The sequence below is a fragment of the Hippoglossus stenolepis genome, chromosome 4 (assembly GCF_022539355.2).
Source record: "Hippoglossus stenolepis isolate QCI-W04-F060 chromosome 4, HSTE1.2, whole genome shotgun sequence".
Taxonomy (NCBI): Eukaryota; Metazoa; Chordata; class Actinopteri; order Pleuronectiformes; family Pleuronectidae; genus Hippoglossus; species Hippoglossus stenolepis.
This window is the reverse complement of record NC_061486.1, coordinates 17,872,440-17,886,928: the sequence shown is the minus strand read 5'-3', so window position 1 is coordinate 17,886,928 and position 14,489 is coordinate 17,872,440. Positions and strand designations below refer to the sequence as shown.

General features: G+C 41.5%; 1 protein-coding gene across 5 annotated transcripts in view; it reads left to right on the top strand.

Annotated features, from left to right (window-relative positions):
- Positions 1-14,489, top strand: part of zgc:172282 (leucine-rich repeat and fibronectin type III domain-containing protein 1-like protein) — a 93,513-nt gene that overhangs the window by 62,002 nt on the left and 17,022 nt on the right. For all 5 annotated transcript variants that reach the window (XM_035155439.2, XM_035155438.2, XM_035155437.2 and 2 more), the window contains exon 8: positions 10,747-11,387. In XM_035155439.2, the coding sequence (XP_035011330.1) occupies positions 10,747-11,387 (641 nt within the window). The remainder of the gene's footprint in view (positions 1-10,746; positions 11,388-14,489) is intronic.

Genomic DNA, 14,489 nt, shown 5'->3' with positions numbered 1-14,489 from the left:
GAGGATTTAAAAGGGGAAACGGGGAGTGAAGTGGAACTACGGAGGGAGGAGAATTATAAGCAGGGTGCTGGGAGAGAGACAGAAAGGCTATGATGATGAAAAAAAAGGGAGAAAAAAGAAAGAGATGGGCTGTGTCAAAACACTGCTGGACTGAAAAGCTAATAGATCCAGCCGCTCAGTGGAATCTGGAAAAATACTGACTCAGTTCCCTGGGGGAGGATGAAGGAGGACAGCTCGCATGCTAAGAGGGGGTAACAGGGCACAGTCCCGAAGGCAAAGTCGCACAGAATGATTAATTATGTGGCACTTATTTTCATAATTAAAGCTTGTAACGTCAAAGTTTTTCGCCGGGTCCTGAGAATACCTGATGGCTACTGTTTTCTGTAAAAAATGTGAAAGGGATTTAGGCAAGCCCTGGATGGCTTTTTTCAATATTTGAAGACAGGAGAATTGTTCCCTGAGAGGCAAGTGATATTTCATTCCTTAGTAAACCCAGGTGAAAGAATCCTCTGCTACTGCACCAGATTTTGTTTTGTCCACTGACCCATCCCCTCAATGTTGCAGTTCAAATAACTGACAAGTATAAAGTATAAATTAAATACACATTATTTCTCCTTAGTTAAATCCTGTGATTTACTTCCTGCTCGACAACACCCAGGCGTCCACTAACAGTGGTGACGCTCTGGACAGCAGACGACGGAAGCTCAGTCTTGTCAAGTGAGATTCTCCCACTGATAACTTCTCTCTAACATCTACTTAGCGGCTCAGTAGTTTCTTCCCTCTGGCAACATTTTCTGCTCCAGTCACTTTCACTTCCAAATCTTTGAAATCGTAAAGTGCGAGTTTTGTCTCTTTTCTGAGCTTTTGTCACGCACCTGTCTGCGCTGCGTTCCCCTCAGAAGCCAATGGGTGGTTTGGAGAAAAAAGCTTCAGAATAGCTCGCAGGTAATTCATTCAAGGAACGTCTGCAAACAGAAAAACAACCAGAGTTACAGTCCATTTTTTGAAAACATGAAATATTTCAATGTATAATTTTGCTTTTTTGGGGGGGCAGATGAGCATATTTGGTTTGAAGTTTAAAGTCTGTCTGCACGTCCTTCCTCCATGTTCTGTTCAGTGACGCATTCTTTGTCATTTTTTGCTGTGTGTGCGACGGGATGGACAGGATGTGTGTGCTGCAGGGACTTTGCTGTCAAACCTTTGCCCTCCTCTGTTCAGCGCAGCCTGCACTGGAGGAATAATTGGCACATTAAATTATTTAAAAACAGCCGGGGCACATTATCATAAATATTCACTTGACGTTTTGCTTAGATCAACAGTCAGAACCCAGGGCTCTGGATGTGACTTCATGACATCTCATGTGTGTGTGTGTTTGTGTGTGCACACACAAATCGAAGCGCATGTATGCATTTTGAGTGCCCAAGGGCTGATTGATGGACAGTATTTGCAAACAAAGCGTCCTCCAGTCAGTCAACATAACTGAGCGCAGACAGCTGAAAATGTCAGGCTCATGCACGGAAACAGATGTGCACGTGAGCATACATATGGAAATGTCAGCCACACTTGCACTCGCGCACACTCATCCGCGAACATGCAGACGCAGGCCTCAGCAGCGTGGCAGCCCCTCGTTACTCTGCTGTTGTAACAAGAGCCTCTTACCGACCTGTCACTGTTCCCTTCAGAGAATAGACAATAATGACATGCTAACGAAGTAGAGCTGCTAATGACAGCTCTATTAGCATCTATTAATGCCAGTTGTGACCACAGACACTGAGGCCTCCGTCAGCCTCTGACTGCTGCTTATTACTGATCCCCACATTCTGCCCTTTGTGTATGTGTGTGTGTGTAATACAACAGCAAGACTGGGCTAAACTGTCTTATATTTAGTTATTTATTCATAAGTTGTCAAAATCGGATAAATAACATCTAAGAGGTTTGAGACAGGAGACAACGTTTTTGGATGGTGTCTTATCTCCCTTGCTTTTGTTTGTTTTTGTGGATGTAGCACAGACTGGAGAATAAAGAGAAAGAACTAAAGACAAACAGAAAATCCGCCACAAGTTACTAAAAGCTTTTAAAGCTGCGTATCAATAGTGTTATTAGATTGACTGCTCTCCTATGTTTCTGATGGTTACTGACGGTTGAAAACACAAACTTGGCAATGGTTCATTGTTATGGTTTGGGTGTATTTAAAAACACTTCATCTGCATTGACTTATTTTAGGCCTCTCTAACCCAGGATGACAGAGCATAGAGTAAAGTCAGGGGAAGATTCATATTTGTGCTATAATACAGAGTCCTCTTTCCTCCATTGCAGTATTCAATGGATCCAAGGTTGAATTAGGAAGCCAGACAGAGGAAGGTTCATAATATATCTGAGAGAGAAAAGACAAAACAATGGTTCGGCAAGATGAGCCGAGGTTTAGATGCATCTGTCCAATATAGCTCCACATTCAGACTAGTGGTATGTGGCCATTTTGACTTGGCGAGATTTAGGACTGTAACGATTACTCAAATAATTTGAACGAGTACAAAACCTTGATTTAAATTATTTGCATCAAAGTTTCATTTAATCCGTATAATGGACAACTGCTTAATGGTCACTATGTTTCCCACAGAGCACAACATAGTTACGCCACGTTCAAACACTGAGGAGTTAACTTGTTGACTTTCCCATCAGCCTGATCTCCCTGATGCCTTTGGTATTGAGAATAAATAATTATGTCTGCAGAAAAAAAACTGTATTCCTTCTCCCTGCAAGAATTCCCTCACAGTAAGTGCTGCTTTTTGAGCTGTCAGTCTAGCAAACAACACAAGTATACACACTCCTTCACAAGCCTCAATATTTTAACTAAACAACAGTTTATTTAATTTTTTTTAAACAATGATCTGGTAGCATCACAACCCAGTGTCACTTGTTAGAACAAGTGACACTGGGTTGTGATGCTAAGATCTGTCCATCTTTATATCTATCTGTACCTAACTTTCGTAAATAAATGCATTTTGACCGTTCTAAATTAAAAAAAGCTATGCAAATTCTTTGTGGGATTTTCCATTGCAGTTATCAAGCAGTCCGATGTTGATATCGTTGGTGCTGCTGTGTGCCGCACATGCGATAAATAACCTGGGGACATGACAGCGATCCACAGTAATTACTGGTCTTCGATTGCTGGGCTGCTGAAAGCAATTAGAGATGAAAAAGCAAGAAAGGAACGCTGATGAAGGGGGGAGGGGGACGTGTCAATATGAATTCTCTGATAAAACAGTCGCGGTACGTGAGAAAACAGGCCTGACACACGTAAAACACACCAACAGGAGGAGGGCGGCTCCGAATGTTTCTTCTTTCTCTGAACCAGTTCACACCTTTAAAGAAGCGTGCAGAGATGGCAGCTTTACCGTCGCTATTCAGCTTTCAAGATGATACATGTGCTGTGGCAGATTGTGCTTTGTCGCAGCACAGGCGGAGGACGTCCTGCTCCCCAGTTCCCACCGGTCACTGTGAAATCTCATTGGTCTCTCAGTGGAGGTTAAAAATAGTCTGTCGAGATGATGATGTGCGGGAGTATACAAGGAGAGGAAGTTATATTAGTAGTATATTTAAATCAAGGCTTTGAAAAATATTTTTTAAATAAATGTAAGTGGAGGCAAAAGAATAATGCCAAAAACAGGGCAGAATTTCAAGCTTTTAGATTTAGAAAGAGCAGCTGTAACACATGAAGAAGACAGCTTACTAGCATGTCTTTAAGCTGTGTTTCCCATTCATCATCTGGACCAGGGCTGGGGGACCTTTTTTTATATCAAGAGCCATTTTAATTTATATTACTGCCTTCGAGGGCCATACTAAATCATTTGTGTTATTTTGTTTTCTCACTTATCACACCAGGGCTCCAGACTCACTTTTGTAAATTGGTTGTCCTGGACTCTCTGGCTCTGTTAACAAAAATTGCTCTTGAATAAATGTTTGTTACAGGATGTGTGTTACCAGCTAAGTAAACAGGATGGAAGGGTTATGATTTAGATTATCTTTTAACTTTGTATTGCATTAGGTTAGTAGTCCAGCGTTAGACTGTGGTGGGCCACCATATTCTAATTTGTCCTGCCACAGTGACATAAAGAACCAAATATGTTTTTACACATCTCACTATAACATAAGAGATCTTGTTTGCTGCATGCTTGCTCGTTCTGTTATGCTACCGCATGCTTGCACTACTGCAAGATACTGTGTGCTTGCACTATGGTCAATATCGTTACCATCCACGCAGATGGTCAGACCTCTTAGTTTCAGCTGCAGCTGTGGCATGCAATGCAGTTCATTCCCTCATGCAAGAAATTATCCTTCTCTCCTTAGTCTGTGTACCTGTCACTCGGAATCTTTTGCACGTTAGAGTGACCTCCGTCCATGTGCTCCCTGTTACGGCTGTAGATTGAATTAATTCTGAGGGAAACGCCGCTTTGAGGCAATTCCTAACAGTCATTTACGAATTGTGATGCGATTATTATGGTAGAGCCAATGAAAAACAACCTGATATTACGTGTTTTTACCATTAAACGTAGTTAAAGCTGTCAGGTTTTATTCGAAATTCTAACATTCACTCAAACGTGGGAGGACCCAAAATTCATATTTGAATACATTTGATCGTATTATGTGTCAAGTAAAATTTGTTCCAACTTGATTTCTGGCATAAATGACAGAAAGAAACTGGGTGAGAGAGTTCCCCTCTTATTTGTATGAGGTGCTGTACTTGAACATTTACAAGGACACACATTCCTACTAAATGAATATATACTGTATGAGTAACATGTAGTGTTCAGCTGTCATGACATTTATAGACTTATTGTGTGAAGTAACGTTAATGAGAAGATACAAAAGAACTGCAGAGTATTGCACTAGTCTAAGCTGTAACTCTTGGTGGATTAATTTTCTTTAACATTGTGAGATGTTTTTGTTGATTTCTCAGAGAATAATTCATGGATCTTGAGGAGACTGATATTTGAGCGTGTGCAATTTGGTGTGGAACCAAAACTCTACATTTAGTGAATTTACCTGTGTTTTCATAAGGGGACGGTTGGTGAAGTTATTTCCATTCTAGTTCCATCTTCAGCCTCCGGTCACATAATAGCAGTGCCTATTTGTGTAATTTTGCATATTTTGCTTTATTCAATGCAGTTTAACATATAGTTTACCCTCGTGGAATGCATATTTCATAAAGTAGTGCCATGCTATTATAACTTACAACTTTGGTTTCTATCTACCTCATGTATCTCCAACAGTAATGCACATCTTAAATTCTGTGCATTACTGTTAATCTTGTGTGCAAATCATTTGCACTTTGCACAGCAACACCAAGTTGTAAATCTGTGGACTATGCAACACCCCTCTAGATTCAGTGTTAAGCTTATACCAAAACAAAGCCTCCAGTTCACAGTGTTCACAGCCTCAGTCGTGTTAAAGCAAAAGAGAAAGATTGAAAATCAAATGGATTACTATGAGGCGTTGTCACATCCTGCATTCATTTAAACACAATCTGACCATTGTCATGATGATGATGATGAGGATGATGGTCATGCTCGCAGTATTTTTATACATGTGTACACAGAGCGCGGTCACAGTGCGAGTGCTAATCTGTTCAATTCACACACTGAGATAGTTTATCTTGTTTGTGTTTTTAATTGGGTCTTTCGGTCTTTCAGCTGTGTGGGCACAAAACCGCGTGTGTGGGCACAAAACCGTGTGTGTGAGCGCGTGTGTGTGTTTGCACATGTGCGTGTGGGCCTGTGGTTGTGAGGATAAACCAAAAAGTGACAAAACATGACTGACTGTTCTTGATCTGTTTGTGCGGCATGTGTGAGAGCAGCAGAGTCTTGCAAACCATTAGTTTTGCTCCGTAACTTTGTGTGTATATGGGTATGTGGATAGTGGAGGAAAGGAATCCATTAAGCTGTTTAACTCAGAGAGAGAGGGGTAGGGGAGAGAGAGAGAGAGAGAGAGAGAGAGAGAGAGAGAGAGAGAGAGAGAGAGAGTGTCCGTGGTTGAACCCATTAACTGAATAAACCATCCACTATGATTGTGGTGTCAAATGGATTTGCTGAAGCATTTCTGCTTGGCCCAGCAGTCCTTGTCCTTTTTAAATTCATGACACACTTACACAAGACCGAAAACTCCCCGCCACAGTTAATTATTGATCGCTCGAAAATGTTGCATCAGTCCTCACACATCTGTAAAACTGTGGGTGTACTAAACACCGGGCAGATGCTGGCCAACGAGCTAATCACAGGCCATATGCCGATTTCATTTGATATAATTGACGTTGCTGCGATCGTTTTTTTTTGTACATGTGCTGAAAAAGAGAGCTGCCCTCCAAGTGGGAGGCCCAGATTCAGTTTCTTGCATCAGCGACACTCCTAGGCTGAGATATTGAATCTTTCATTTCTTCAAGGTTGTTCTGTGTACGACCCTTTTCGAGGTCGTTCTGGAGGGAACAACACAGAAAAACTTTCCTGGAAAACATAAAATTGAAAGGTACACAAATGAGTTGGTGAAAAACCCTGATTCAGAGTAATTAAGAAATCTTCTACTCAACTAATCTCCATCTCATCTCATCCCTCACACTCACTCTTCAGTTCATGTGCAGCTGCCTTTCAGCAAAGCCTCAGGGCAGAGGAAGTTTCCCAGTTTAATTCCTATTAGGAATAGAGCACTTCCAGGCAGGGGGACACGCCTCGCGAGTGTGCGTCCGTGTGTCTGCTTGGATCAGATTGATCTGAGCCGCTTTAGTGAGAACATAATTGATATTTATGGCCTGACATCTGCACTGGTCCTGATCAAGTCCAGCGGAGTGTGGGCGTTTCAGATTTATGCCAGACAGACACTCGAACTAAAGGTGAGGAGGAGAGGTGCATGTCTCTACACGATGATGATACTCATACAATAAAAAGTGAAAAATAAAAAAGCCTGGGTTACATTTCATGGAAATTCAATATTGCTCAGTGTGTAGGTTTTAGTGGCATACAGTATATTGCAAAAAACTGAATACCCCTCCCCTCACACTTCTCTTCAAGGCATTTACCTACAATGACCTTCAGCTAATGTAAAAACATGAGAGACCCTCTCTTGAGCCAGTGTTTAGTTTGACTCTATACTGGGCTACTGTAGCAACATGGCTGTGCAACAGGCAGAACAGGTGTTAATGCACGAATGACAACACAACTATGAATGTGATATCAATTTCTCCGTTATTAGAATTCCCTGAATATTACATACTGGACCTTTGACCCTCATCCTGTGCTTAGTTCTCCCTAATCTCTATAAATAGATTTTGCATATGCAGGCAAGAGATGATATTTCGGGTCCAGAAGCCTCTGGTTTCCATTTCTAATTTGACCAGTCAAGTTTACGCAGGCTTTGGTTGCTCGCAGGTAAACAGTCTGTGCCGAGAGCAAAAGAGGCGGAACACATTGAACGAAATGCATTGGCTATTATTGACTTTTTAATTTATTCACATTCATATGCAGATACGTTTGCAGAGATTAGCCCAAACGTTATCCGGACCTAAAACACCCACAAAAATGATCCCTGTTTGACGTTTGTGTGGTGAAACACTTGACTCGCGTGATGAAAAACACGGTTGTGGCTCAGGGATAGAGCGGCTCGGCTACGAACCAGAAGGTTGTCGGTTCGATCACAGTCTCCCCATTTCACATCCCAAAGTGTCCTTGGGCAAGATACTACCCCACTGTGCTGCTAGTGTGTCCTTGATGTGTGAAGCTAGTCTAACCCTAAACAGTGCACGGTGAATGGAAGATTGATTCCTGGCCTGGATATCCACTGTCTTCAGCAGAAGCCCCAACTTATTGGCAATGGGAGGCGAATTCATCGTCAGACTATAGCGATGGGCTCGGCGACTGAGTCCTCACTAACATCTAGGCTTTTCTCAGATTCTCTTTATGTGATTTGTAACTGCCCTTTGGATTGATTTAAATTAAGAGATGCACATACAATCAAGCTGCCTTGGATCAGTTTTCATTGAAACATCTACACACTTGTGTCATGTTTTACTGCCTCCTCATTATGAAATAAAACAATACATCAACATAGAGCTCACTAAACCAAAACCAAACAACAGCAAAGTCAACAAATATAAAGGGCTGTAAACAAATGTCGTACATTAGAGCTTCTTCTTTAGTTTCTCTTGATTATTTTACACTGCCTTAATAACACCTCATGCTGTTGGACACTTACTTTTTAAATTGAGCTGCTTACAGATGTACATTTACTATTCATTTTCCTAATGAAGTATTAACATTTACACAAAAATTATATTTGTCATTTTAAACTTCTTTATTTGTCTTTCATTACTGAAACTCTTTTCATACTGTGAAAAGTGATGCACTTTTAGCAGTGGAGGCATCATATTCAAATATTGAAACCTCCACCCTCCGTCTCCATGACGATTTAATTATAATTAGTCACGACTTTTATTTTTACATAATGTGTTTTGAGTCAGATTATTTAGTTCTTAAGGACACTTTAAAACACTTCACTTTCAATTACAGCTCATGTTTTCACAAACAGGAAAAAAATCAAGTCTAAGCAGTTACTTGTGGAAATCAGTGTCAGACTGCACATCCTGGATTAGAAAGCTCACATGAGACTGGAAGTTTTGGACTCCAATGATTTCCCCCAAGTTTCTTACAAATACACTATGATTTAATTTGTTACACTGAGAAGATGAGAGCGGAGACAAACCGGCACGCCATCCTTTTGTCCAGCCACATTTAGGAGAGCTTCCACTCTGTGCTTTCCTGAAGTTTATTATGGTGGACTGGGGTGCTGTTTTCAGCGACTTTTTTTTAGCAGGCCTTTTTATTAAAATTGCTCACAGGAACGGGAGCTCTGCTCACAAATTCTGCTGTTAAGGTCACTCACACACAAACACACGCAGTCATGTCAACATGACGTCCGAGGACATTACATAGACTTGGAGACTTACTCCAACTCATACCATAACTACTACTTGCCTTAAAACTTGTCTTCACCTAAAAATGTAATGATTGACATTGTGGAGACTTGCTTTTGTTGTCCCCATAAGGAAGACATGTCCTCATAATGTTGCTATGCAAACAGATTTATGTCCCCACAACATGAGTAAAACCTAGACCACACACACGCACCAAATCTATCTGCCAAGAAATGCTTCCTGGTGGAGATTTAATGGCATCAGTGAGCTTGGCATTGACACTGGGCCTGCCAATACACTGCTGCCCACATACACACACACCTACACTAACACACACACACACTTCACCTACACACACCGGCTCCAATCAGTTATATTTAACTCTGACTATGATGCAAGGCCTGCCTGTCTCCACACACAGGTGGGAATATACATTTATGAGGGGAAATGGACAGAAACTCCCAGTACATTGGGGAAAATGTGAATGAAGCAGTAGGACAATATGATTTAGATCAAATGCTGCAATGACATATTGACAAGGCCACTAGTTTCACTGAGGACCCCTCGAGAAAGCAGTGCAACAAGGAGAGACAAAGCATGACTGAGGTAAACACAGAGAAGCATTGTGCCTGTTTACCAGGGTGATTCCCCACCCCCCCTGAATTTCCCTCAGGAAAGAAACACTGGCAGGGAAAAGGTAGAGCTGCCGTGTATCACCTTGGGGAAATACAGAGACAGAAGTCGACAATGGGAAGAATCAGGAGGATATGTGTTTAATCAGGGAATGAAGATTTCAGCAGCTGTGGGGGACGGATCTGTGTGAATGTTTGTCAGATCACAGGCTCATGAATTCCTGCTCTGTGGGGAAATAAGAACGATGAGGTGGCTGCCACAGGCTGCACCGCAAGGAAATATATAACGACAGTGCATATGTGATCAATGCAGCTTTCACACAATAGAATACAAGGAACCAATACAAACAGGCGTAATGATAAGTCATTTTGGGATAAGGATTTTTTTTTTGTGATTGGTACGGTGAAGATGTTGAACTGAGTGCAGGTTGTGTTGGTAGTTTGGCCTTTTGATTTGGCTCCATGGCAACATTAACCTGATGAGTGGGCGACCCACACTATCATTGAGGGAAATATTGGAGGATATTGTGCCATCATTGTCAGACAAACAATACGGAACATTTGTCTGCGTTTAATGCACATGGAGGCATCTCTGTTGTCTGGTTTTGTAAGTTGTTAGCACTTACGTCTTTTTGGTCAAGAAAATCAAACTCTAAGCTGAATGAGAAGGAGCTCAATCTGGAAACAAACCATTTCAATTGTGTAATCTGTTGAACTGTTTGCATGTATTTTAGAAGTTTCCAACCTCATGAAATGAGTTGTTCAAATCAACCACCCTGTGACCCTGTTGTATCTCAAACTGCTAATTATGTAAACACATGTATTGTTATTCATTTATCTTACTTATGGTAACTTGTGCTGTAATTCTCCTTGTATATGACTGATTAACTACAGATCTACATCTTTGCTCTTCCGTCATTTGACATGGGTATAATTTGCTTATAATTTCCATTCCACTCATTTATGATTGAAAACTTTCCTTTCACACAGATGTTGAATTGTGTAATTGCTTGCAATTTTCTGTTAGGGTTATTTATGTTCACGTGCTCTGTGAACATAAATAAATTGTTGCTCTTTGTTCAGTTTGAAATGTGTTTAATTTAGTATAATTTATGAATTTCTCTGATGTTGGTGTCTTATTTTTTATTGCTTTGGCAGGATGATCCCATCGAGCAGCAACGACTTCCTGGTACGGGACCTCGCCGCTGGACGCAGCTATGATCTTTGTGTCCTGGCTGTGTTTGATGATGTCATTACATCACTGACTGCAACACGTCCTTTGGGCTGTCTGTCGTTCACTACAGACACAGAGTTCAGCCAGTGTCAAGCACTGCACAGCCACCTCCTGGGTGGTACTATGATCATCATCATTGGGGGAATTATTGTTGCTTCTGTGCTGGTCTTCATCATCATCTTAATGATACGATACAAGGTTTACAGCCACCAAGGAGCAGGCCACGGAAAAGTTGCGACTGCAACAAGACCGCAGAGCAACGGACAAGGAGGAGGTGGACAAGTCCAAGTCCTTCCTCACTCTGCTTCCAAAATTACCGAGAGTCAGGACGACCAAGCACTTTCGCCGTCTAGAGCCATGTCGCCTAGCAACACCCTGAGAGACACCGTGGCACTGGTAGAGGAGGAGAGCAGTGGACGGAGCATCATGACAAGGACTGACTCCCTGGCCAATGAGGAGTTGCTCTCGCCCACAAAGGCCCGCTTCTCCTCCAGGGTCGCCATTGAGATGAAAAGTAGACCGCCATCTGTCGCCAAAGAGTCCACCTCCCCCAAGGAACCGGCAGGTAGTGGAGTGATAGATAGGGAGGAAGAGATTTATAAAGAGAAGGCAAGGGGCACAGCAAGGAGGAAACACTTCAGAGAGGTGGAAAGATAGACGAAAAGAAGGTGACCGCAATAGAGCGAGGGAGAACAGGGAAGTACAAAAAAAAAACAGTCTGACAGAAAGAGATGGAGGATGAGAAACAGACAATGTGCAATTGAGGGTGTGAAATTGAGCGAGATAACAACGGAGAGTGGAACAATGAGAAACTGAGTGAGTGTGAACAAGAGGATGAATAAGAGAGATGCCATCCTTGTGGACTGGTTAGATAGTAAGAGAAGCAGAGAGGGACAAGTGTTCAGCTTCTTGTCTGCAGGGCTGATGTAGTGTCTGAAGTTGAAGTTAACAGACTTTCCTCACTCTGCATAAGGAAACTTTTTTTGTTGCAACAGAAACAATTTAAATACATCTTCCTACAGTTTATTGGAACCCGAAGCTTGGTTTTAGATTTCTGCTTTTACCAGTTACCAGCATTCATCAAAGATGATTAATGCAAGTCAAAGGTTTCACAATCTTTATGGGTTGGTCTTTAAGGAGAGAGGGATTTGATAATGTAGGTGGGATCATCCATCACACAACAGCTAAGATTATACATTTTAGCATTCCTTGAGTGTCCTCTATTAGAGTGCTACACCCAGAACCCAGAGAAAGCTTGTTTGCCATTAAGCACGACAAAATGAGATTGCTTGAGTGAAAGAGGAAAGTTACTTCTATACAAAGATAAAGGATATTTAAGGTTGGTTGAAATTCAACACCAGGATGAAAGGTGTCTGGGGGAGGTTGAACATTTTGTGGTACAGCAAACATTGTACAGGCTTATAAAGCAACATGCAGTCACATTATTTGTAATGCTCTAACGTGGCTCTGTTAAAATACATACATCAAATAAGAAAAAGTGAAAATAATAAATTAAATACATTGTGAGCTGTTCAGGCACCCTGCTCATTGAGTTAAACATATGCAACAGTATATGTATGAATGTTTACACAGCTGTGTACACTCACAGTTCACATTGTGTGCCCCTAGGGTGCTGTATGTAAATCTGAGCCAATTCCCTTAGATTCAGTAGAAGAGTAATGGCACCCCTTCAGGGGTAACACGGCAGAATCACATAGATGTAAACAATTTACAGGGAATGTAGCAGGCAACTGATGCAATCACACCAATTCTTAAAGTATAGATTTATGTATAAGACACTGCAAGAAGATAAGGCTTGTGCGGGTGGAGAGACAAATCAGCACGACTGATGAAAGTGGCGCGTGGGGTTAAGATGCAATCCACTAATGGCAGTAAGCTGAACACGCACTCAGCAACGGCCAGGGGCAGTAAGGTTTATACAGTGCTTCTATCAAAGTTCTTCAGCAGGATTATAAATGTTAAAATAAGAAAAAGAAAGCTGGGAAAACAACATTACACAGAGAGAAGGACTAATGAGAACTTAACTCTGACACACACAAAAGAAAATTACTAAAAACAGATTTTAGACGATGTTCCAATGAGTGTAAATGGCTGAAGTTGAGCATCATCCAAACCCACCTTAATAAAGTAATATTGGTTAATTTCTATCTGTAGAACCATTAGTCTGCCTTCTGCTTGGGCTTCCATTCAGTGTCTTGTTATCTCTTGCCACTCGTGTCCGTTCATGGATAGACCTCTTGTGCCAATATCAATAAAAGTATTCAAGTGTATAAGACGGATGAGCTGTTGGAAAACTGGTGAACTGCTGGCAAGAAATAGAGAAAGATAGAGAGAAACAGTGGTGCAAGAATCATGATGGTGAAAGCACAATGCTGCAGTTATAATAATATAGTATACATTACTTCCTCCTCAACATGCAAGATTATTTTAATTGCTCTTATGTAACTCAGCCATTAAGGCATTAGATAGATAAAACCAACGTTTATGTAATAATGCTCCAGTTGTCTCACTCCAAATTTTATAATTGACTTGCACATGCTCACAGACACTCAAAATGTCCAATACTGCTATGATAATAGGGATCTATGACGGCATGTGAATTTTTTTCTTTTTGAGTAGATTTTCCCTGTACTAAACCCACACCAGCGCACTTCCTCTTTAAGACTTATCCACTCAGGAAATAGGGGTTTCATTAGAAGCGATAAATGGAAAGACCATTTTCACACTAGTGGCTTAAACAGCTGAGTTGAAATACTTTATCAGAGGCTGTTACATTATTTAATCGGTCTCTGTGAATGGGTTAAAATGAAGTGTCATCGAGCCTCGCGCTGATAGCAGGGAGGAGAAGAGAGTGCAGAGTACGGCAGTTTAGCCAGCAAGTTCAAAAAGTTTTCACCTCCATGAACTCTGCTGGATCCGTAGTTGCTCTGACATTTATAAGACAATTAAATGTGCTGGGCATTGCTCATATCACAGTCTTTAATTGTCAAATGAGGGGGGGGTTGCAACGATTTCTGATGGTGTCAAGTGCTGGACCGGCTAACAGCTTACCTTGGATATTAATTGGCTTGAGTCATATTAGAACTAGTTTTTCTAGTTGTTTTTCTCACCTCTGAAACTATATGAGGGGAAGCGTGTGCAGATGTGGTTTGGCAAGTGTTCTGAGAGGTTTAATGGGCAAATTGGAGTTCCACAAGCGAGGGGCTGGGGAGTGCTCATTAGGGCTGTAACAGGGCAGAATCTTTAAGAACTTGGTTGAGTTTTACTTTGTTGCAGCAATAAGGTGTCACCATATGCACAAACTCCAACAGTTCCCCAATAGGCCTAATTAACAGCTATAACCTCATCTCAGCCTCAGCCTCATATGACTGACGAGTATCAGTCGCAGGAGCTTCCGAGGAGCATCCCAGACTGCAACAAGACAGACGAACAAAGCAATTATTATAGTTTGTATTTTGACACTTTACCCCGGAAGAAAGGAGAAAAAAAAGTGACACATGGCCTTTGTGTTCTTTGTTTCTTCGCTTTGATTCTAGGATCATTGGCACTTTGAGGGCAAACTACAATGAGGGATAATACTCATGTGTTAGTACAGAGGCTGTTGGGCTTTCTCAGGGTGTAGCCATGTCTGTGATGTGTTTCACTG